Source organism: Solea senegalensis, linkage group LG3 (assembly GCF_019176455.1).
Source record: "Solea senegalensis isolate Sse05_10M linkage group LG3, IFAPA_SoseM_1, whole genome shotgun sequence".
Taxonomy (NCBI): domain Eukaryota; kingdom Metazoa; phylum Chordata; class Actinopteri; order Pleuronectiformes; family Soleidae; genus Solea; species Solea senegalensis.
The window spans coordinates 9,873,349-9,896,723 of NC_058023.1; the positions used below are offsets into that span (position 1 = coordinate 9,873,349).

The window sequence follows — 23,375 nt, forward strand, 5'->3', positions numbered from 1 at the left end:
ATCGGTGCTCACAGGCTGGAAGTCACTAAACATCCCTGAAGATGCCATGTTACCATGTGCCATAATAGATCTGTGGCCCTTTTTCCTCAAATCTCTATCTCTATACTGTACAGTGATGTGCAATGTCATAGTGCCATACAGCATATATAGCATTCCTTTAGGGGTGGCTTGAGTGAACTGTGTGTTTATATATAGTCTATATGTGCCGTATATATTCAAAAATGTAAATCTATAGAAAGGATCTTGAGTCTATGCTGTTCATTTCTGTGCTGCATGGCTAGAGATGCCTCATCCTCATCCACCATTCTCCTCTGGCTCTTTCCACACTGCATCTGTTGATCCCCCCCTCCCTCTCTCCTCTTCCCCGCTGACTCTCTACTCCTCCCTGCTCTATCTATCTATCTATCTATCTGTCTATATCTATCTATCTATCTATCTATCTATCTATCTATCTATCTGTCTGTCTATCTATCTGTCTATCTGTCTATCTGTCTATCTATCCATCTATCTATCGACTCATTTTTTTTCCTTTGGTGGGCATTGTTGAGCTTGAACGTACCAACAGACAAGCGTAACACACTTTCATGTTTCCAGACGGAGGGTCGGGTGGGGGGCGGGGGGAGTAGAGAGGAGGACAGAGTCACATCTCAACTGAAAAAACCCAGTGCAAGTGTTTCCTGCATGTGTCTCAGCTGTATGCAAAAACACACACACACACACACACACAGAGACTTGTATACAATGAGAATCAGGCCTCTGCCTCAAGCCCTTGTCCCTCACTGCTGCGCCCCCTACTGACTATGTACGAAATACCGACTGATGGCTAGAGACAGACTCCCTGAAGACAAAAGACTGAGGGCGGGGTTTAGAGACTGGGCCATCTGTGTGCTGGGGAGAGCTGCTGCTCTCTCTCTCTCTCTGTGTGTGTGTGAGTGTGAGACCCATACAAGGCCTTTATTCGCCTTATGAAAAAGTGGGTAGGCCTGTGAAAGTGGCCATAAGATCCCATATCTTCATTCATGTGTAACCATTTTATTTTGTTCTCCGCTTCTACAGACAAATACAATTTGTGTGTAAAAAATGTTCCCATTTCCTTTCACTATTGTGTCACTTTAGAAGTGGGGCCACACGGTGGTGTAGTGGTTAGCACTGTGAGAGTGAATGGTGGTTTGTCTCTATCTGTGTGGTCCTGCGATGGACTGGCGAACTGTCCAGGGTGTACCCTGCCTATGTATCTATCGCCCGATGTAGCTAAGATTAAGATAAGAAAACGGTAGATGATGACTGACTTTAGAAGTGGTAACATTTTGCTTTGCCCCAAACTGTGGTTGCTCATTTAAGTACAGCTCATATAAATGATATGGACATGACCGTAAAAGTTTTTACAGGCCTTTTTTTCATCACAGGCATTTTGACATTATTATTGCAGGAAAAGCACAGGTGCTACTGATCAAGTAATCAGGAAGGACAGCAGCGTGACAGTGAACAAAAGTCTAATGGAACTAAGCCGTCATACATTTGATCATTCAAGCCTGTGGTTTATATTTTTTGTCATGAGAAAGTCTCCACATTTAATACTTTATGTTTTATAAGAAGTGTATGAATATGCTTGTATGAAGAAGTATGTATTATTGTTATTTACCCAAAGACCAGTTACTAACAAAGAACCTACAACAGTCGTCTCTTTTTTACATCACTCATGGAAAAACGCTCAGCGACAGAAAATCAAATAGACTTTTTGTAATTTATGAATCATCAATAGGGATGAAAAACCTTGTTTCATATTTGATTTTGATTGATTTGTATTGCATTTTCTTGATTGATTTGTATTGCATTTTCTTACAAAAGCACTAATATTCATAAATGTGGTCCAACAGAAGTAAGTGGCAAATTGTTCTTGGTGTAAACCTCATAATGCTCTGGGTCCAGCAGACCCATGAACAATGGCTGGGTTAGAGAAATATATAAGGGTTAAGTTTAACAATGCCAAAATGTTACACTGCCATCTTGTGGTCACTTTCACTTACTGCTTCTCAACTTCCTCTGGAGCTGATTTCACCCACGCTTTTACTATTATTATTATTATTGCTGTTTAATTTTATACAACAAGCAGGATATGACTTTGTCTTTGACCGTGAACCCTTAGTTTGGAAAAACGGACTCAAATGTTTGTATGGCGTTACATAAATAATAAATATTCTCCATTTCATTTTCAGTTTATGTGCTGGTCTCTGTGACCGTGTTCATACCTGGTATTACAATAACAACTCATTCAAGAGCACATGGTCCTCTTGCCTCATGTCCGAGTTCTAAATTTGCTTGGCTTTACACTGATTTCATCCTTTTAAAACCAATTGGATGCAACTTTGTAATATTACAAAAGGATGTAATTCATATAAGGTTCCAGTATTTACAGAAAACAGAACATAACCAAGGACTTTCAGGTATTCCAGTGATGAACAGTGCATTTAAGAGAAATTTACAATGTAACAGCAGCAGAGACAGTCAATATAAAGAGAATAAATAATAAACACGCATTACTGAAAATGTACAATATTTAAAGATATAAACACTAAGACTATAAAAAAAATGTACATTGTTGACTTTTGCAGAATATACACAGTATGGTCTTGATATTTACAGTATAAATAGACAAGGTTTGAACATGGGAAATTGTATACGAATGAGTGTATTGCACTTACGTAAACAGTATATTGCACGTGGAAGGGAGGAATGAATGAGGAGCCTGGTTATGTGCGGTCTACTGAGAACAGTGTTTGTTGTACAGTCCAACAGCTGCTAGATGTCATGTGGAGACAGAGACAGACACATGAATCATTCATTACAACATGTATGCTATAGGAAATTACTGATCTCTTTAAAATAGTATAAGGTGTAATAGTAAAATAGTAGTAGTCCTGAATGTTATATTATGCACATGTATGTCATCTTTATCTTTATATAACTTTATATAAAGCTTATCCAAAATAACTTTTATTGAAATAAGATGATAAAGAACAAACCTGATGTTATTGTGGCATGATTAATATAACGTGTGAATGTGCGCTCAGTGATCATATGATAGTAATAACTGCACTGTATTCTTGCTATCAGAGGTCAGAGGTCAATTCGTAACAACCTAGATATAGGCTGTTTCCTCATTGTCCAAACAAGGAAACCCAACTCGCGCTAAACCGGTGGTGCTTTCACGTACTGTCGGAACATTGAGACTAGTCTTCAAGTGGCAGGAAAACGTGGTAGCGTGGCCGAGCGGTCTAAGGCGCTGGATTAAGGCTCCAGTCTCTTCGGAGGCGTGGGTTCGAATCCCACCGCTGCCAGACTCACTTTTCTGGGGATCTCAAATGTGAATATCTACCTTCTGTATAACAAGTTAATGTAGTCGAGTGACTATTACCAATGTGGTATACATTGATACATTGTGCTGATGTTACTTTCTGTGTGCAGTCATGAGGAGATATGTTTACTGTCACTGTGCACAGAGCAGAGAATTATGTCTATACTTAAGGTTACATTACATTACATTACATGTCATTTAGCAGACGCTTTTATCCAAAGCGACTTACAATGGAATTAAGTACAATCAGCCAGGGGTGGGATCGAACTTGGTTAACGTCATGTGGAGGATTTTTATTTACCCTACTTACACATGAAACGATGTAGAAATAAGGCAACAGACTGGGTTAAATATTAATAATAATAATGATGACAACAAACAATAGTGGGCCACACGGTGGTGAAGTGGTTAGCACTCTCGCCTTGCAGCGAGAAGACCCGGGTTCGAGCCCCGGTTGGAACAAGGGCCTTTCTGCATGGAGTTTGCATGTTCTCCCCGTGTGTGCGTGGGTTCTCGCCGGGTTCTCCGGCTTCCTCCCACAGTCCAAAAACATGCAATGTGGGGATTAGGTGAATTGAACACTCTAAATTGACCGTAGGAGTGAGTGTGAGAGTGAATGGTTGTTTGTCTCTAGTTGTGTGTGGCCCTGCGATGGACTGGCGAACTGTCCAGGGTGTACCCCGCCTATCGCCCGATGTAGCTGAGATTGGCACAGCACCCCCCGCGACCCTCTGGTGGAGGATAAAGCGGTTAGATGATGACTGACTGACTGACAAACAATAGTGGAAACAATAGTTGATCAGAAAAAACAAAGTGGAGTAAATAAGTCAGGTAGACGGTGAACACACACATACACACAAACTTGTTTTTATCTTTTAGTGAGGACACTCATAGATGTAATGCATTCCCTAACCTAAACCCTTACCATAACCAACCAACAAGTAAGTGCCTAATGCTAACCTTAAAACAAAGTCTTAACCCTGAAAAAGTTGTGGGGCCCAGACAAAATGTCAAAAACAAAATTTTAAAACACGATATGTTACGCGCTTGTCATCTCGTGGACCACTAGGGGTCGCTCACGGACCACCAGTTCCACCAGTCCCTGCTCCAACATACCTGATTCGCATGGTCAGCTTGTCATCAAGCTCTGCAGAAGCCTGATAACGGACCATTTATTTGAATCAGGTGTGTTGGCGCAAGGAAACCTCTAAAACATCCCAGCCAGTGGGTCCCCAGGCCCAGGTTTGAGAAACACTGCTCTGAACAAGCATGATATGGAGACATAACAATGAAATCATCAGCATACATAAGATGATTAACAAGCCTGGCCCTCACCATACATCCATTCTTAAACTCTTGTAGTTCCTTCGACTAATTATCTGTGTATACAGTATATTATGAAAGATTTCACAGAGAATTTTGGAGAAGAGCTAGTTCTACTTACCTACAATGTTACTATCTTACCAGTCTTGTATGAAGTAACTAAAAGTTTCAAGTAAAAGTCTTAACGTATACAACATTTACTTTACTGACATATCAAAGGTAACTTTCTGATATAAAATGTACTCAAGTTTTAGAGTAAGGTACCACTGAGCTCAGTGGTAGGGCGAGTTGTCTGTCAACTGGAAGGTTGTGTTTTCAATTCCTAGCCCTGCTAGTCTACACGTGTCCTTGATCAAGTCAGCCCCATGTTCCAGTGTGAGTGGGTGAATGGCAAAACTGTAGTGTAAAGAATAGGAAAACTCTTCTTCTTCAGATTTGATTTGGTAGTAACGAGTAATAAAGACAGTTAGGGGGAATGTAGTGGAGTAAAAGTAAAAGTTGCTAGAAATACAAATAACAAAGTAAAGTACGGATATCTGATTTGTGTACATGAGTACAGTGTAAAAGTATTTATACTTTATTACATTACGACACTGAATGTTACTTTTTTTTGCACTGTATTTTTTTTCCTGTGGGACCTATTTCTAAATATCTTATTCTTCTTTGTACATACTTTCTTTTTTTCACTTTATTCACAGCATTTCTACTTGATGCTACTTTGCAAAGCGGAGGTGACACTGAGTTCAACGGATGCCATGACTGGTAATAATGTTGCATTGTTGTGAGTACATGACAATAAAGAATGTTGAAGACGTTTGTGTTAAAGTGAAAGTCATTCAAGTCTCCCCTCCAGGACAGAGGCGGTTCGCAGAAGTCCGAGCTCAGAGTGAACACATGAACGTAGCACAGTTGGATTCGGCGGACTCAGAGCGGAGCAAAGAAAAGGGCAGAGCAGGAGCGGTGATAAATGCAGCCTCGCGCCCTTGGCGCCAATCAGACTTACAGAGAAATAAAACAGTGGCCATTTCCATTGATTGTTTTATCAGGTTTGCGCTTAAGCCGCCGTTGCTGCTCTTGTCACAGTCACATTGGTTGGTATTTGTGCCCACCAACATCGTCAGTAGCACACTATCTATCATTGTCATATTAATGTAGACCATTTCTCTGTGCCCGTAGTCACGATACGATACTCATAACTCGGCAGTGGCAGCAGCAGCACAGGGACAATAGAGGCGTGTTTCTCCTGAGGGGAGCGATAAGACACAGCGGCAAAATGGGGGTGAGTTGTCTCTGTTTGGCTCATGTCTCGTTGCGACAGTGGTGGAATGAACGGTGGGTGATTTGGGGCCAGTGTGATGAGAAAGAAAGCGAGAAAGAGAGAGAGAGAGAGAGGGGAAATGGAGAGAGACCATGGTGGATTGATGTTGCTCTAGGTGTTGGTTAGCCATTTAGCCGCCTGTGTAGCAACAGCAGACATTAGCATTAGCTCGCATGATGCTTTATTAGGCATTTCCAGCGTTATTAGCGCACTGTCCTGACTCGTGTACACACTGAAATCCCCCGGTGCGACATTTTTTAGCGTGCTAACCCCGTTAGCTCCTTTTGGTGTGCTTTAACAATGACGAGTGCTTGGTTAGCTGTTAATGCTAACGTGCATGTGTGTACATTTGAGTGCGCCGTGTCAGCCCACCTGGTTTTAATACACTCTGGTGATTATTGCACCAACCAGGCCTTTAGTCGTAGTCTGTTTCCCGGTCTTGGAGTTTATCCTCCACTTTCACTCGTGATAAAGCAGTCCACGTGTTTGCTCAGTCCCGGCTCAGACTGCAGCCTCTCTGTGCTTGGTACAAACCTAGTGCTCCTAGCTACACTTGGTTTTTCTGTGCATTCCTTCCCATGTTACCTCTCCTGCTCAGGTCTGGATCTAATGAAGGAATCCAGCTAATTCCTCCATGTCTGTCTCCTGCCATTGTTTGTTCCTGATGCACCAGTCTGGCATTTCTGCACTGAAAACATGTTTCTCATAATTTCATTAACGTGTTGTGAACAGATGGGGTTTCCCCAAAGCTTGCAAATGCATTTTACTTGTGATTATTTTCAATTTATCTAAAAAAGTTTCCATCACATTTTTTTGGATGACAAACTCAAATGCCCCATTTTCTGTCAACAACAATCCACAACTACTCGTCCATATGTGATGCACAGTCTACAATACCAATAATATCGTAATACAATGATCAATATATTGCAATCAGTGATATGGTGATACATCATGATATCTGTCTTATTGAAGGATCAAAGCATCCCTGAAAAGTTGAAAGTGTGAGTTTTATTTATTTACAACATGGAGAACAAAGTGCATAAAGTCTATATATTGAACATGGATCTTTTTAACGTACCTTTCTCCTCCATTATCCTGCTGTAAACATCAAGTAGTAACTCCCGGTGAGTGTAACTGGCAGGGAATGTTTAATTTTGAGCACCTTTAGTTCATTTATTAAAATATTCATATTTGCCCTGGCATATCATTTATCATATTTCATGAGGAAGGACAGCGATGTGTCGACAAAAAGACATTTTGAAGAGAGGCATTTGTGTTGTGAATATATTTGAATTTATATAATATTGTAGATAGTGTTTTCTATGTCTTTATTTTAGATGTGGTAGTATGTGTGTATAACTTGTTGGGTTGGTAATTGTGTGTGTGTGTGTGTGTGATAAAATGAGGTCTGCACTCTGCACACACAGAAACAGCATATTATTTCTCATTTATATTTCAAAGTGTACACAATATAAAATGAAAGCTGCTAAATCCAGTTGCAACTTGTGTCTGTATTTCTAACTCACCCATATCGCTATAAAAATGTGATTCTTCCCCATTGCACCATAAATTGCATCAACCACCCACTACAGCTAGATAAGTGCATACAATGCAATAGAACCTATGCTAAAATTTAGACATGTCTCTTGGGTTGAGCTGTTTATGCAGGATAATGTCTTGTTAATTGACAGATTTGCTCTTCACACACTTTTATAACTGGTTTGTGTGTGATTCAACTTAAGATATAATATAAAATGGTATAATGCAGAGCCAGGAATACTTTTTGTTCTGCAATAGGAATGGATTAAATGTAGACTTGAGGATTAAAATGAAATATTCTAAGTAAATTAAATGATAGAAAAGTCAGGGCTTTGTCTCTCTTGGGCTTCTAACATGTTTTTTGTGAGGATTATGAAGTACAGACAAGATTATTTTTATTTTCATGTGTTATTGTCTTTCTCTTGTCTTTCTTCAGAGGAAGTCCAACAGAGCAAAGGAGAAGAAAGCCCGGCGTCAGGAGGAGAGGGCAGCTATGGACGCTGTCTGTGCTAAGGTGGACGCAGCCAATAAGGTAACGTGGAAGCAGCTATCATCAGCATTACAGACCTTTTACCTCTGCCTTGGAGGTTGTGTTTTTGGTCAGGTTTGTCTGTTTGATTGTGAATAGTGTAAAAAAAAACTAAATAATTATTTTGATGACATTTCCTGGGGTGGTAGGTTATAGCCCAAGGAAGACAGTATTGGATTTTAATGGCTCACCAAGGGCAAACGGAAAAATAATTAACCTGGCTGTGTAGTTGTGACAGCTGATTTTTAAAAAAAAAAAAAATGCTATCTGTGTTTTCAAATGTCTCACTTTTAAGCACCCACCTCTTTTCAGAATTAAAATATTCTCTGTTGCCACTGTGCCCACGCTGCCCTAATTACTCCAACTGATACGCACATGACAGGAAAAGAAGAACACAGTGCCATATGTTTCTCTATGCATAATTAATAAGCAATAATAAATCCGGCCTGTCTAACAGAAGACACAGCTACTGCCGCTCGGTTAGTAAACTGTGCTCGAGCGTTGGCGGAAAACTGAGCCCTTAAACTTGATGCTTCCTCAGTCACACTTCCTCTGAGCAGGTCTGCCTGGCTGTAATGGTTTCTGTGTCATTTTGGCTCAAAATGGGGCACTTGATGTTTCATGCTGTTCTCCCTCCCGCCCCTCTGCTCTTTTGAAGTACTAACAGAGGAGGACTGCAACAAGAAATTCTCTGTGTCATATGGTTGGGTTTATTATGCTGTTGCCAAGAGTAACATTTTTTTTCACATGGGATTGTTGTTTCAAATGAATAAGTGGTGCATTCATCTCGTACAAAAACAGTCAGGATCCTGATCCGGTTATGTTCCACTGAACAAAACCACGAATCAGTGCCGACCAGTAAAATCATTTTCAAATCAAAAAATGTGCTATTTAATTCTATTTTGAACGTTTTAGCTGATGAGCAAATCAAAAAAATGTTGGACACGGTGCATATCTTCAAAGTTGTCATCCTTGCAATAGGATATAGAGTTGTTAATGTATTGATGATGCAATATCTGTCAGAAAAATCCTGATTGGATAGTTCCCCAAATCATTTGGCCTGAGCGCACAGGCCCAGAGCTCAAACACTAAGCAAGAGGTTGTATTGAAAGTGTTAAGGGCTTTTGACATTGGAAAGTCAAATACTCGATCGACCGCATGGATATATGTTATCAGCGCTTTATATTTAAACTAAACTCATTTTTATCATATTCTGTTTGTGCTTCTCCACCTGCTGTTTGTGGGGAAAACGGTGTCATACTTTGTATACTGTATACTTTGGACTGGACTTTACAATCCTGTACAATTATAATTGTATATTGCACAGAATTTTCAACAAACTGCAATTCAAAATGCGAATTTCGTACAATGCATAGCAGTGAGGCAGTTGTCATATTTCAAATTTTAACTGTGTTTGCATTTATTTAAATAAACTTAACATTGTTACTTATTAACAATATCATCCAACGACGTGTGTGCTTTTCTCGTTGGAAGTGGTATAAAGTTTGTTTATTTTTGATTAAATATAACTTGTCACAGATACCACAAGCATGTCAAATGTGAAGAATTAAAAAACAAATTGCAGAATAACAGGGGGAATGGTTGCTGAATTGTGCGTTGGGGTCCAGTGTCTCCTTATTTGAGAAACACAGTAATCTAGATTATTAATTCTGAATTTGGTTGGATACGTATTATCATGGTTGACTAATTGATAGTTATGTTATTTTGCTGCCTGTGCGAGACAGATGAGGTCATACGAGTCATTTTATAGAATTCAATGTATCAAGACATGGTGATTTCAGGCTAATTTTGTTTCTATGTCTCACAGCTGGATGATCCACTGACTGCCTTCCCAGCTTTCAAGAAATACGACAGAAATGGGTATGCATTGCTTTGTTAGCGTACAAAGGACTTATTCAGTATTTCATGAAATGCATAATTGTTAGATCTGCCACATGGGGGCAGTTAATCTGCTGGTGGGATTTCTCTCTGTCTTTCTCCCACTTGGAACACATTTTTTCACACATTTGTGGCGTTACTGACCCTGTAGTCTTCTCTTTCAGGCTGAACCTACAGATAGAGTGTAAAAGAGTGACCACCCTCAACCCACTGTCTGTGGAATGGGCCTTTGAACTCACCAGAGCCAACATGCAGACACTGTAAGAAACCTGTCCTGTCCCCTTGTCTCATTTAGAGGTGTAGTTCAGGAACAAAAAGACACACTCGCAGAGATTTGCACGGTAGATTAGAGCTGGGCAGAAATGCAGACGAGCCAGAAAATCTTGGTTCTCAGCAGAATTATGGAGTGACATCAGACAAGAACAGGAGCAGGGTAAGATGTAGATGAGTGATTTTCAATGAGTGTGAATGAGCTCAAACTGGAGTTGGACGAAAGAGAGCAGAAGCAATCCAGACATATTTGAAATGGGACAGAGAGATGACTACAGCTCATCATCATTTTCAGTTTAGCAAAAGGCACATGGCCATTTGAAACTTCAGTGTGTTCCATTCAGAATAGTATAGAACTTTATTGCCCAGCTGGAGCAGGACATTTTTCTTTGTTTGTTGTTATATATATATATATATACACTGATGTTTAAATTAACTATGTGATTTATTACATTTTGTTTGATGGATAAACATGTCGATGTTGCATTTGTGTCAACCTTTTCTTTTTGTGCTGTAGGTATGAGCAGAGCGAGTGGGGGTGGAAGGAGAGGGAAAAGAGGGAGGAGATGAACGACGAGAGGGCATGGTACCTGCTTGCCCGTGATGGTGACTCCGCTCCAGTGGCCTTCTCTCACTTCCGTTTTGACGTGGAGTGCGGGGAGGAGGTTTTATATTGGTAAGGTGCCAATCAGAGAGTCAGGGCACAGCCATTTTAAGTTTCACCTCTTGTTTTAAACCATCGTCTTGCTTGTCAGCTATGAGGTGCAGTTGGAGAGCAGAGTGCGGAGGAAAGGACTCGGCAAGTTCCTCATCCAGATACTACAGCTTATTGCCAACAGGTAAAAACTGCAGCTATTATTAAATCAGTCTGGGCCTGTGGGAAATTAAGCTGACATTTGTATATATTTTAAGCATTTTTTTGTCTTTGACCTCGGAAGCTCATGTCAGAATGGAAAATTTAGCGTGTTTGTTTACATTTTGGATTAGTGGGATGTAGGCAATATAGGATTGAAAATATGTACTAAAGAAAAAGGAGGATATTCACACACCACATCTAATGAAACTGTTTGTAAAGAAGCAATGTATATAATAATTGTGACATGAAAAGCCCACAGGACACACAAGGAAAATACTTGGGTCATGTGAAAATGAAGGTAAATGGTGTTTGTTTTTCTGCTCTTCCTGTTCAGTACACAGATGAAGAAAGTGATGCTGACAGTTTTTAAACACAACCATGGGGCTTATCAGTTCTTCAGAGATGCTTTACAGTGAGTATACAGACTCTACAAGACTGGTTTAATGTTAAAAAAATGCTTATCTTTTATATCACTTTATTAATCACTGAACAGTGTGAGACAAGACAGGACAAATATCTACTAGGAGTCTTATTAGCGGCCTGTAAATAAGTCATCACGGGGAGACAGAGTGTGACGGAGCCACCAACACAAGAGTGTTGAAAATTGTGAATGAAATATGTGATACGGAGCAGTTGACTCATAAAATAATAACTTGATAAGATCATTGTTGAGAGAAATGTACTTTGTTTGCATGTCAATGACTGGAAAAACTGAACTCAGAGACAAATGTTGGCAGTATGGTTGTGTTGTTAATGTAATCAGAATAGATACAAGTAGAATAGATATTTTAATATTTTATTGGGATTCACTCCTGGGTCAAATGACTCTGCGGTGACAAAACGGGTGAGACTGGGTGGGAGTCAAACACAGGACAGAACAACCACCTGCAATGGCTATGGTGTTAATAATGACCCCTTTTAGCTGGTTAATTGGAGTTGTAAGAGGTTTAAGAGTCAGAAAGTAGCTGTGAGTACGTACATGATCTTCATATCCTTCTCATCACACTTTTTTAGGTTTGAGATTGATGAAACCTCACCGAGCATGTCCGGCTGTTGCGGCGACGACTGCTCTTATGAGATCCTGAGCCGGCGGACCAAACACGGCGAGGCGTCGGCGGGCCACACCCACGGGGGCGGGCACTGCGGGGGCTGCTGCCACTGAATCGACTTCAGTTACACCTTTAAGATTGGTTAAAAAGCAAGCAACTTTCGTGGCTGTGTGTGAAAGCTTGAGCTGCCTGCTGATTCTACAAACAGTAACGAGTTTAACCGACGGTCTCTGTGGCTGTTAATGGAGTATGAATGAATGGAGCATGGAATACCTGGCTACAGCTGTTTAACATAGGGTTTGAGATTTGTGCGTCTTTATTGTATTCCTGCCACAAAAGCAGTATGCAGTGTGAGCTTTCACACATGGCTCCTGTTTGTTGTTTCCTACGTCTTGGTTCCATGTACAAACTATCTTTTTCTCATTCTTAATGATTATTAGTAGTTTCCAGTCAAGAAAAAGCCTTTTACTGATTTCATTTACCACCACAGTCGACCTCATTCCACCTCACTCTCATCTCCTAATGTGCTTTACTGTATCAAATCATTCTGCACTGCTGCTTGGTCGAAAGTAGTAAATGAAGTTGATAAGTGATGCTCAATCCACGATATTGTCACTGAGGGAAAATCGGACTTTGTAAAGTTTCCCTGGGATCTCGCACTGAGACTGTTTGCTTGTTTCACTGAATCAGGAATCCCGGGATTAGATCAAGTTCATTTCCCCTAAACGGCGTCAGAAGCCCTGCAATATTTTTAACACAGGTTAATATGCACACATGGCTTGTTACTTATTTTTTTAAAACAAAAGCACTGCCGCAGCTGCACTGTTTTTGAACCATGTTTGTCAGTGAAACTACTGTTACATGATTACAGTACATTATTAGCAGTCGCCCACTTCTCTGTTCAGGTGATAACTATATTAGTGTCTCCCCTGCTTTTATTCTTTTGTAACTTATGAAACAAGACATTCAAGGTTTTCATCATGAGGACTTTTTCTTCCAGTGACTTGAGTTTAAAAAATACCTTATTTCTCATTGTCTGTTGCTGTAAATCTGCGTCCAACACAGAAAGTAAACTTTGCTTTAACCCACTCTCATATTTCCTAATTGGAGGTACATGACATGAAACCCTTTTCTGTTTTTCTACTGTATTTTCACACTTTCACACCTTCACACCCTTTTTCAATCAGACAAAAGCCTTTTTCAACCGGAGAACGTGAAGCCACTTTTCCACACGCTTCATCGTGCCACTGCGTTCTCCCTTCATCTTATAAAAGTACTAATAGATGACGGCAAACTCATTTAGGTTGAGCTCATCTTTAGTCACCGTTGTACAGTTGCATTTCTACTACTTGCCTCTTTGTTCGTTTAGTCTCCGAGAGGTACTAATGATGAACAAATCAATGCTGATGCTACTTTGGGTGTATTTAAAATGGCTAAATCAAACCTTCCATCCCTTCTTATATACGTTCATTAGCATGAATGAAAACAATGATTGGTAGAGGCCGCCACTATTCTATGACCATTCGAAGCTGGTGAATGCTTTTGCTGTGGAGGAATGATCACAGATGAATGGATGAGTCGATTGATGATGGAAGAAATGACAGATCACTGACTGGCATCATCATGGTTGTTACTCCTCTTTACCTCAGTCGTGACATGTTTTCTCAGTCCGTGCTCGTTAGTTTGCATGACAAGATTTAAAAATGAACAAAACGAATCGATGACACAGCTGTGATTCAGCTTTTGAGTTGCAGCTGCTTTGTTGGAGCTTTTATCTAAAGTCCTTGTGGTTCTATGAGCCTTGATATTTCATCCAAAAGTTCCATGAACATTTGTGTATGTTAGAAGTATGTGAAGGTGGCAGGGCTTGCATGAAATTGAAACGGTAATGTGAGATGCAGGTAGGAGTTCCGCTGAGGATTTTAGACATTGCTCTACTAGTCAAACTAAAAAGGCTGCTGTAACCACTTCAACCTTTTTTGTTCCATATCGGTTTACACAACCTTCAGGGTATTTTTGGACAATTGCAAGTGCTAGTCAGCTGCATTTAGAAGCCCCATGTATAAAAACAAAACGAAAAACAACACTCTTAAATTCCAGGACTGTAGTCAATTTGCACAGATTTTGTGTGCCGGCTGGAGGAGGAGGTGGAAGATGTTTTTCTTCTTTACACTACTGTATAGGAGAGGGCCTTAACTAGGTACGCTTTGAAATGTTTTTGAAAACGCCTCTTATCGCTAAGGTTCAGGTTGAGATTTCTTACAGATCATCGCCTGGTCAAAAAAGAGCCAGAAATAGAAAGTAGGCACATTTTGTCAAGTTCTTAGCACTCCATTAATGCTGAAATGATCTGTGCTAGCTGAGGTGAAGCTTTCTACTCCTTTCCAGACTTGGTGGAGACAAAATTCGTATAAAGAAAAAAAACAAGGAAAATCCAGCATCTGTACACAATGTAATGTTATATCATGCTTGTTTGAACTTAAACCATAAACAACAAAAATGAAACAACATATTGCTTGTTTTAGTTTTAGACAGCCTTCTGATATGTACTGTAGTTCATTTTTGTACTGCATAAATTACAGTAAAAAGGTTGTACATAGTGGTATTTTATCAACTGACTGACTCTCTCTTTCTCTCAGGTTAATCAAATATAATCAAACCTCATCTGTATTACTGAGCAGCCATGTTGTCAGTTTTGGCGTTTGCTGGATTGAATTGGCTGCAGCTCTGACCCCGGGTCCGACCAATCACAAATTACTTTGCGTAAAACTGAATCTAGGTTTTTCTTTTAACACAAAGAAAGGGATGGTCCTATAATCCAGGGAGTGATTTTGGTTTATGTTACGATACAGTAAAAGAGACTATGCCTTGGCGATGGGAAATGTCTTGAAAGCAAATGTGAAATAAGGATTGAGCTCACGTAGTTAAGTGCTCAGTGGTTGCATTCAATCCACATGGATGGGCTGTGTTACAAAAAGAGGCTCACTTATGTGAGCCAAACTTGTTCTTAAGTTGGTGAGTATGTTATTTTAGTAAATGGTGACATACCTTCATAAATCAGAGATCCTTCTGTTTTCTCTTGTATATAAATATATATATAAGCAGTTAATCCATATTCATTTTCATTTCTTGGCCTTTTACTGGTAACACACACACACACACACACACACACTTTTTTAAACATGTGAAAAAAAAAAAAAACCTCCAGGTTTAAGAGTGAGTGTTCAAGTCCTGTCCATTAACAATAATGAAAGGGAAAACTAAGTCATTCTGCCTTGTCAGTGTTTTATTTGTATGTTACAAATAAAGGAAAGTTGTTTGACTTTTCCAGAGATGCCCTTTCATTTTTACTGATGTGATTGAGTTTTATTTAAAGAGGAATGTATACATAGGCTCATTCTTTTCCTTTTTTTTAGAATGGAAATAAAAAATTAAAACCGTCTGATTCTCAAAACCGAAAAAATGTGAAAATCACAACCATAATGCAACCGTTTTAAGTTCGTGTTTTTTTCCTTTGAATGGCTGACCCTCTATTTTATATTGTATACGTGATGCATAATATTTTAACGAAAGTAAATGGTTTGTTTTAGCCCGGTCTCGGGAGTTCCCCAGTAAAAACAAATGTATTACACTACACTATTTATTTTTTTGTGGAACTTTTGGCGATTGCTTTCGTATTTGATGGAGGGACGCCTTACCGTGTTGCACCGAAGCCGGAAGCCGGAAGCTGTTAGATTTGTTGAGGAAAATGTCGTAGCTCACACGGATGAATGGATTCTGTGAAACACTGAGGTGCCTTTGTTTACATCTGTCCACCATGACATGAACGTTTAATCTCACTCCTCGCTCCCGGTGAGTGCATGCAAACGACTGCCGCTATTTTGATTTGTAAACACATTGCTCGGCTAATTTAGCATGCACTGGTTTGTCATCAACTTCAGAGCATATTCACGTCAGCCGACCTTCTCGGGATTGGCCCTCAAAAACTCACCCACCAAACCAGCTTTAATCATTTTAGAGTCTGGTAGAAAATGTTGGTTTAATAGAGCTCAGCGGGAATGCTATACCTCTTTGCTAGTTAGCCAAGTGATGATGACCAACTCTGTTAAGGCTCTTTAAAACAAACACTGAAACATCCGGTGTACAGATCAAGGGTGTTCAGCGCGTAACGCAACATACACTATGTTGAAATACTCTAGTGTATATGGATGAATCATTGATATCATTTGACTGGTTATGTTTTACATGTTTTCTTGCCATTCTTTCAGCTGATCACCATGGCAACAAGGATGAAGCTGAAGCTAAAGACTGTGTTTGTGCTCTACTTCATGGTCTCGCTCCTGGGCCTCATCTATGCACTGATGCAGCTTGGTGAGTGGTCAGCTGTGGGCAGTTTACAAACCATGACATGACACATCAGGTCAGTGTGACAGAGGGGAGGGGTTTGTCTAGAATTTAGTGGGTTTCAGTGTTGAGGGTTAATCTAAAATATCTTAAATTTTCATGGAGAATCACTCAGCAATGCAAGTCACATTCCCCTTAATTCCTGAATCGTAAGCATTGTCAGGAAACTACCTCATCAGCTGTTGGTGACAGTGATTTTGAAATCACAATACATCATTCCTATGATCCAGTAGGGCTGAGACAATTACTCGATTAATCTGTAAGTAGTAGATTGCTAAATGAATCGTCAGTCAAGTTTTTTTTTAAAGAGTTAAATCAGGTTTTCTGATTTTTCAGCTTCTTAAATGAGAATATTTTCTGGTTTCTTGCACCGTATAACAAATAAATTATTAAACCTGAATAACTTTGGTTTGTGGACATACATTTTAGAACATAATTTCCAGGTTTGAAAAACTCTGATCAACATTTTCTGACATTTTGAAGACCGAGCGATTACTCAATTAATTGAGAAGATATTCAACAGATTAATCCATTATAAAAATAATCCTTTGTATAGATTTAAAATTTATAAAATGCTGTCAAATAAGCTGCTCTGCTTCTATACCCACCTCTGTCTTTGTCTGTTTTTTTGCCCCTGGTGCTTTGTAGGTCAACGCTGTGACTGCACAGAACATGACTTGCCCAAAGACCGTACCATATCCCGGCTCCGGGGGGAGCTGCACCGTCTTCAGGAACAGATGAGGAAGTCTGAAGCTACTAAACAACCCCTAAAACAGGCCGCCAAGCTCTCTCCGCCGACAATCTTTGTCATCACCCCGACTTATGCAAGGTTAGCTTACCTAATTTACCCAGTCTCTATTATTCCACATCCCCTTCACTCACAAGCTCACCCTCCCTCTGGTTTCTGTTGTCCAGGCTGGTGCAGAAGGCAGAGCTGACCCGTTTGTCCCAGACATTTCTCCATGTTCCTCAGCTCCACTGGATTGTGGTGGAAGACTCGCCTCATAAAACACCTCTGGTGACTGACCTCCTGGTGAAGAGCGGCCTGACCTACACACACTTACACATGCCCACGGCCAAGGACCGCAAACTGCAGGAGGTGGGTACAGACAAGGAAGCTGTTTATGGAAACAAAGGTCACTCTGTCTATATTATTGTTTTAGGTTAGAATCAGACACACTGCTCACTCTCCACGTCAGGGTGATCCCAACTGGCTGAAGCCTCGTGGAGTCGAACAGAGGAATGAGGGTCTACGGTGGCTCAGAGAGGACAGAAGGGCTCAGCCAGGTGGAGACACCCAGGAGGGGGTGATTTACTTTGCTGACGATGATAACACATACAGCTTGCAAGTATTTGAAGAGGTGAGTGTTGCATATGTCGAGGTTTACTATGCAAATAGCTTTGTGTGGTGGTCTAATAGTTTAATTTTAAGTACTTCACAAACCAATGTAAGAACACAAATGACAAAATACATTAGACTCCTAAGAAACCTCATCAGTGACACGGCTGACGAGTTATTTATTTACTTGTGTGTATTAAATGTCTTTTCATCTCAGATGAGGAGTACCCAGCGAGTGTCTGTGTGGCCTGTGGGGCTGGTTGGAGGGATGAAATACGAGAAGCCGGTGGTTGAAGGAGGAAAGGTTGGTGCTGGGTTTTTTTTCGTTCTGGTTTTTTAACTGTGGGACTGAAGGAATTTTGTTTTGTTTTGCTTTATTTTAGAAAAATGGTAGTCAATTGGCCAAATTACTCAAAGCAAAAGCAATTCTGTGAGTTTTTGAACAAGTGCACTGCGGTTGAGGACGAGCGACGAGTAATTGCTTTACAAAAAATCTTAGGGTCCACTACTAAGATTTAAATTTTATGAATCATGTAGTGGGCTGTGTGTTACTTTCTGTATGGGGGCGAAATATCTGTTGTACCATTGGAGAAATATGTTTTTGTGATGCTTGTTGTCGACGTGGCTTGAAATGCATCGGCACAATTTAGTCATTTATTTAAAATATGCCAAACATGTGGGGATATTCAAGGTTGTGGTATTGGCATCTAAAAATGATCAATCAAGTCAAAGTGTACATTTGATGGTGACCTACAGTATGCGTGGCTTTGGTTTGCTTCTTCTCAGGTGGTTCGCTTCCACACCGGCTGGCGTCCTAGTCGTCCTTTCCCGATGGACATGGCCGGATTTGCCGTGTCCCTCAAACTGGTCATGGCCAATCCAGAGGCGTGTTTTGATGGAGAGGCACCCATGGGCTTCTTAGAAAGCAGCCTTCTTCAGGGATTGGTTACCATGGACGAACTGGAGCCCAAAGCAGACAATTGCTCAAAAGTATTAGTCATCAAATTTGTTAAAGTTCCAAAAAAACTGTGTATTCATTTCCTCGCAACAGTTAGTATTCAATCATGTATCCATCAAAATGTGTATTTATGTTTTGCAGGTGCTGGTGTGGCACACAAGGACGGAGAAGCCGAAAATGAAGAGAGAGGAAGCTCTACAGGCTCAGGGAATTGGTTCAGACCCTGCTGTGGAGGTCTGAGGAATACACACACACACACACACACACACACAGACACACACCACATGTATTGAAAATCATATTCTGCTGTTAAATGCTGCATATTATGCAACTTTACCTTGTGCATTCTGTAAAACAAAAATATCTGACATCTAAATAGATTTTTTTTTCTGTCATGTAGTAAATGTGTGAGTCTGTGTACATACTGAGTGTGTGTTGTAACTGTACTGACGATGCTTGTGTACATATACATATATTTATATATATAAGGTTTTTTGTTGTTTTAGCAGTACAGAGAACAAGTTCAAATAGTTGCCTGATGGGGGCAGCAGTTGTACATTTTTTCTTGCAGAGCTATGCAGCTGTACCACCAGTCTGCTTAAAGGTTCAGTGTGTAAAATGTTAGGTTCCACTTCAAGTTCTTTCATTCAAGTTCCCCAGAATAATGAGCCTTTTATTTTTTATTTTTTTATATCAGAAGCCAGGTCAGGTTTAGAGAGGACATCATGATTTGCAGTAGCCCACAGTGGACAAGCTAACTGAAGGCTACATAAGTTCTCCAACACACTTGTGACGTGAGGAATATTCAGCTGCAACTTCACCAATAAATGTTTCTAAATTTTACACATTGTACCTTTTTAAATAGGAGGAATAGGCCGTGTCATTACAGTCTTGGATATAGTTGTACATATAGTGAAAAAAGGAAATTCTGAAGTATTGCATGTGACACCATATCATACTTGAGCTCCTGCTGCTCCTGCTGCTCCTCCTGCTGCTCCTGCTGCTTGTATCTGCTCAGGTCTCAGCTTCATCTTGTCAGAGTTACCATGGAGCACTTCCTTCATGCATGGCCTCTACTGTTATGAGATGAGTATCTGTAAAGTCCATATTCAGCCATTTAGATTCTAGTGTCACCACATTACACAATCAGAAGCATGGAAAAAGTATAATCGCACCAAGGTGCTTTTTTGTTTTTCGTTGTAAACAATTTGCATAACAAAAACAGCAGCTGCACAAACAAAACAAGGAACAAATCCCGAGTAATTAGTCACTGCCTTGTTTTCTTTCTGATGCTCTCATACACCTGTTACAAACACGATGCCGCAATGCAGACAGGGCAACGATCCCACACCCAGTGCAGCGTCAGTGTTACCGCTGTTGTGTCATGTAATAGTTTCATAGCATAGCCGTGCGTTTGAACATGGTTTCAGCGTAAACACAGACGTGTATGTGTGCGTGTGTGTGTGTGTGTGCACATTCCGTGATGCTTTTTGGGTTCATACCGGTCGCGGAGTCCATTTTAGGACAGCACCGCCGATGCTTACATGAATACTTCATGCAATAAGGGAACAGAAAACATGCTGTCCGTGTTATATTTACACAGAGGAAAAACACTTGAATTAGCCTTTAATGGCCTCGCAGTATTTCAAGACTATATTTGAAAAGCAAAGCTTTAAATATAAATTAAACTGTTCTGTGAGCCCTTGATTATCTGTCATGATTTTAAAAAATAAAAATGAATTGCTACTCATTGACTGTTGTATGATACTGTAAAAACAGCTGGTGCCTGCTTATGTATATTTAGTGGCCGTACGTCACTTCTCTACTGGTGTATAATGTATTTATTATTACTGTAATGTTGTTCAGATTGTATTATGTGATCCTGTCTGTCCCTGGTCTTGAGAATAAACAAGTTCAAGTGATTTGTCTTTGTCTGTTTTCAGATTTTGAACTTTCCTTAAGAGTGTGAGCGGGTGAAACTGAGTGGAAACAGGTACTTTGTGATAATACTGTAAACACACCACACACACTGTCCGGTTTAATAATAATAGTCAATATATTATGACGATCATGTAGCGATACATCACGATATCTGTCTAACTGAAGAAAACAAACAGTAGTGTGTTCTAAGCAGCAGAATCTGGCTCAGACTGTCGAAGCTTTACAGGTTTTTCATTCACATTACAAAAGCTTCCTCCACCTACCCTTATAAAAAGATCATTTCAATTATGACATGATTTAAAATTGGCATTAGCTGTGATAGCGGATGATACGCAAGAGCAAATATTGACCTCTCTGTGCCACTGCAGATGAAATGTGAGCAGGTCTAACTCTTACACTGAAGTGTGTCTCGGACTCTTTTAAAGTACATTTTAGAGTCTGATATCGTCTGAAATGTTCATTTATGTCTCGACTGTGTCCTCAGCCAGAGGACAGCACACCTGTTCTCTGTCTGACTGTGTCAGGTCACACATTTCATTACCCCGAGGCAGGTGGGATGGGATGTAACAGACTTAATTTCTCTCTGCCTGATTGTCTGAATCAGTGCTTGTCGTGTAACTACAAAGAGCACAGCTTGTCCACACTTGTCAGTGACCATGGCAACCTGCTCCCAGCGTCCGGTTCTGTCATCGGTGATTATCCACACAGGTGGGGATTCTCCAAACCTCAACACAGCTGAGGTTTTCTTTTTTCACAGGCCTCAGGTGATTGGCAGCTGTTACACCCTCTCTGTAGGGAAGTCACCTGCTCTGTGGCTATATATGGACAGACAGGGAGGGGTGAGCTCACCTCATCACACAACACACACTCCCTCTGTAAAGATGAATGTGCACAGGGGGCTGATTAATGGGTGTAAGTCAGTGATTCACTCACATACAGTCACCTGTACACATGCAACTGTCATCATCTACACTGTCATGCTTTCATTCATGCATAACATATAGGATAATATGTCTGTGTGCACATTTCTTTACCTCCTCAGGACCAAACACTGACCCTCTCACAACCAGTAGTCCCCATTCAGACCAAAACCTGGTCCTATTGAGTCAGAACCTATTTATCTGAGGAGCTTAGGGCTCCGCTGTAAGTCGTGGTTAAGTTAAGGTTAGGGTTTTTCATATTTACTGGTTGTGTTTTTTTCATAGGGCTGTTCAAATGAATGGAAGTCACACAATAACAGTGTGCACACACACATACATACATGAGACAGCAGTGCCTTTTTTCTTCAACATGTACTGCGCGCACACACACACCTACCTTCCTGTACATGCACTCACATGCATGCTGTAGGATTAAGACACACACACACACACCCTGTCCCACCCAGACAGTGTTTAATATCCAAACACTGACATACCCTTCGGTGACCAGTCATTTTTATCTATATACATGCATACTTTCCATTAGGGGCCACACGGTGGGGTAGTGGTTAGCACTCTCGCCTTGCAGCGAGAAGACCCGGGTTCGAGCCCCGGTTGGAACAAGGGCCTTTCTGCATGGAGTTTGCATGTGTGCATGGGTTCTCTCCGGGTTCTCCGGCTTCCTCCCACAGTCCAAAAACATGCAATGTGGGGATTAGGTAAATTGGACACTCTAAATTGACCGTAGGAGTGAGTGTGAGAGTGAGTGGTTGTTTGTCTCTAGCTGTGTGTGGCCCTGCGATGGACTGGCGAACTGTCCAGGGTGTACCCCGCCTATCGCCCGATGTAGCTGAGATTGGCACAGCACCCCCCGCGACCCTCTGGTGGAGGATAAAGCGGTTAGATGATGACTGACTGACTTTCCATTAGGCTGTATCTATTTATCAGTGAAGGGTTATCTTTTAGACGCATTAGTGGATATGAGTAGAAGCCATTTGACCTCATTTCAGTGGCAGCCAACGTGAACTCGCGTTACATGACGTTTCTCTTGATTTGGGAAGCTGGACACTTTGATGTGTGTGTGTTTTTTTACATTAACTTAATTCAACGTCAGTGTGATACATGTCAACTGTAAATTCTGCATATATATATTTTTTTGAGTGTTTATGAATTGAACTGATTCCCACATGTACAGTGACTAAGGCCTGTGTGTGTGTGTGTGTGTGTCTGTGTGTTGAAGGTGGTACCCACATGGACATTCATGGTTAATGACTGATAGCTGCTGATATCAGAGAGGAGACTGTTTGCTGTTGGTTGTACAATTGGAATTTGGAAATTCTTCTTGGGTATACACGTCTGTGTGTGTACACTGTCAATTCTTTGCCAGGATTCCATAGACTTAAACTGTAAAATTCATTTTTTGCAGGCTTTAAATGCTTTAAATGTAATAGTTTACAATACAATACCATAGTTCTTGGTGGAAGTTTTTTATAACTGTGATTTATTGCTTTAATAATAATTCATATGAGAAAATACAGCTAAATTACAGTAATATATGGCGTGACGGAGGTTACAGTTGCCTGCTGTCAATTTACATTACTGTACTATGTGATGATGCAGTAAACTACTGAAATATAGGACACATAGAAAACAGTCATTTGCTGTGAATGTA

General features: G+C 40.5%; 2 protein-coding genes and 1 non-coding gene across 5 annotated transcripts; all 3 read left to right on the forward strand.

Annotated features, from left to right (window-relative positions):
• The first annotated feature begins 3,256 nt into the window (after window positions 1–3,256).
• On the forward strand, window positions 3,257–3,338 carry trnal-aag. Its single transcript has one exon. It is a non-coding gene; the product is annotated as a tRNA-Leu (tRNA).
• A 2,260-nt stretch (window positions 3,339–5,598) lies between these two features.
• naa40 (N-alpha-acetyltransferase 40, NatD catalytic subunit) lies at window positions 5,599–13,230 on the forward strand. Of its 3 annotated transcripts, none has more exons than XM_044021465.1 (9): window positions 5,599–5,769; window positions 5,855–5,957; window positions 7,975–8,070; window positions 9,896–9,948; window positions 10,131–10,226; window positions 10,754–10,912; window positions 10,992–11,075; window positions 11,427–11,504; window positions 12,107–13,230. In XM_044021465.1, the coding sequence occupies exons 2-9, from the start codon at window positions 5,952–5,954 to the stop codon at window positions 12,252–12,254; spliced, it is 720 nt and encodes a 239-aa protein (XP_043877400.1). In that variant the 5' UTR covers window positions 5,599–5,769; window positions 5,855–5,951; the 3' UTR covers window positions 12,255–13,230. The 3 variants fall into 3 exon arrangements, with proteins under 3 accessions (XP_043877400.1, XP_043877401.1, XP_043877402.1); XM_044021466.1 differs by having other exon boundaries at window positions 5,599–5,724; XM_044021467.1 differs by having other exon boundaries at window positions 5,657–5,957.
• A 2,444-nt stretch (window positions 13,231–15,674) lies between these two features.
• On the forward strand, window positions 15,675–20,764 carry b3gat3 (beta-1,3-glucuronyltransferase 3 (glucuronosyltransferase I)). The gene is made up of 8 exons (XM_044021469.1): window positions 15,675–15,993; window positions 16,410–16,512; window positions 17,194–17,374; window positions 17,461–17,644; window positions 17,745–17,906; window positions 18,102–18,188; window positions 18,671–18,874; window positions 18,984–20,764. Exons 2-8 carry the CDS (start codon window positions 16,419–16,421, stop codon window positions 19,080–19,082), a joined length of 1,011 nt encoding a protein of 336 aa, XP_043877404.1. The 5' UTR covers window positions 15,675–15,993; window positions 16,410–16,418; the 3' UTR covers window positions 19,083–20,764.
• Window positions 20,765–23,375: the final 2,611 nt, after the last annotated feature.

Bases quoted from the DNA above. Each gene is read 5' to 3' on its own strand.
- naa40 (XM_044021465.1), top strand. The intron at 11,076-11,426 runs GTAAAAACTGCA...CTTCCTGTTCAG, and splicing joins CTACAGCTTATTGCCAACAG to TACACAGATGAAGAAAGTGA. The intron at 11,505-12,106 runs GTGAGTATACAG...ACACTTTTTTAG, and splicing joins TTCTTCAGAGATGCTTTACA to GTTTGAGATTGATGAAACCT.
- b3gat3 (XM_044021469.1), top strand. From the start codon at position 16,419: ATGGCAACAAGGATGAAGCTGAAGCTAAAGACTGTGTTTGTGCTCTAC. The intron at 17,375-17,460 runs GTTAGCTTACCT...TCTGTTGTCCAG, and splicing joins ATCACCCCGACTTATGCAAG to GCTGGTGCAGAAGGCAGAGC. The intron at 17,645-17,744 runs GTGGGTACAGAC...TCTCCACGTCAG, and splicing joins AGGACCGCAAACTGCAGGAG to GGTGATCCCAACTGGCTGAA.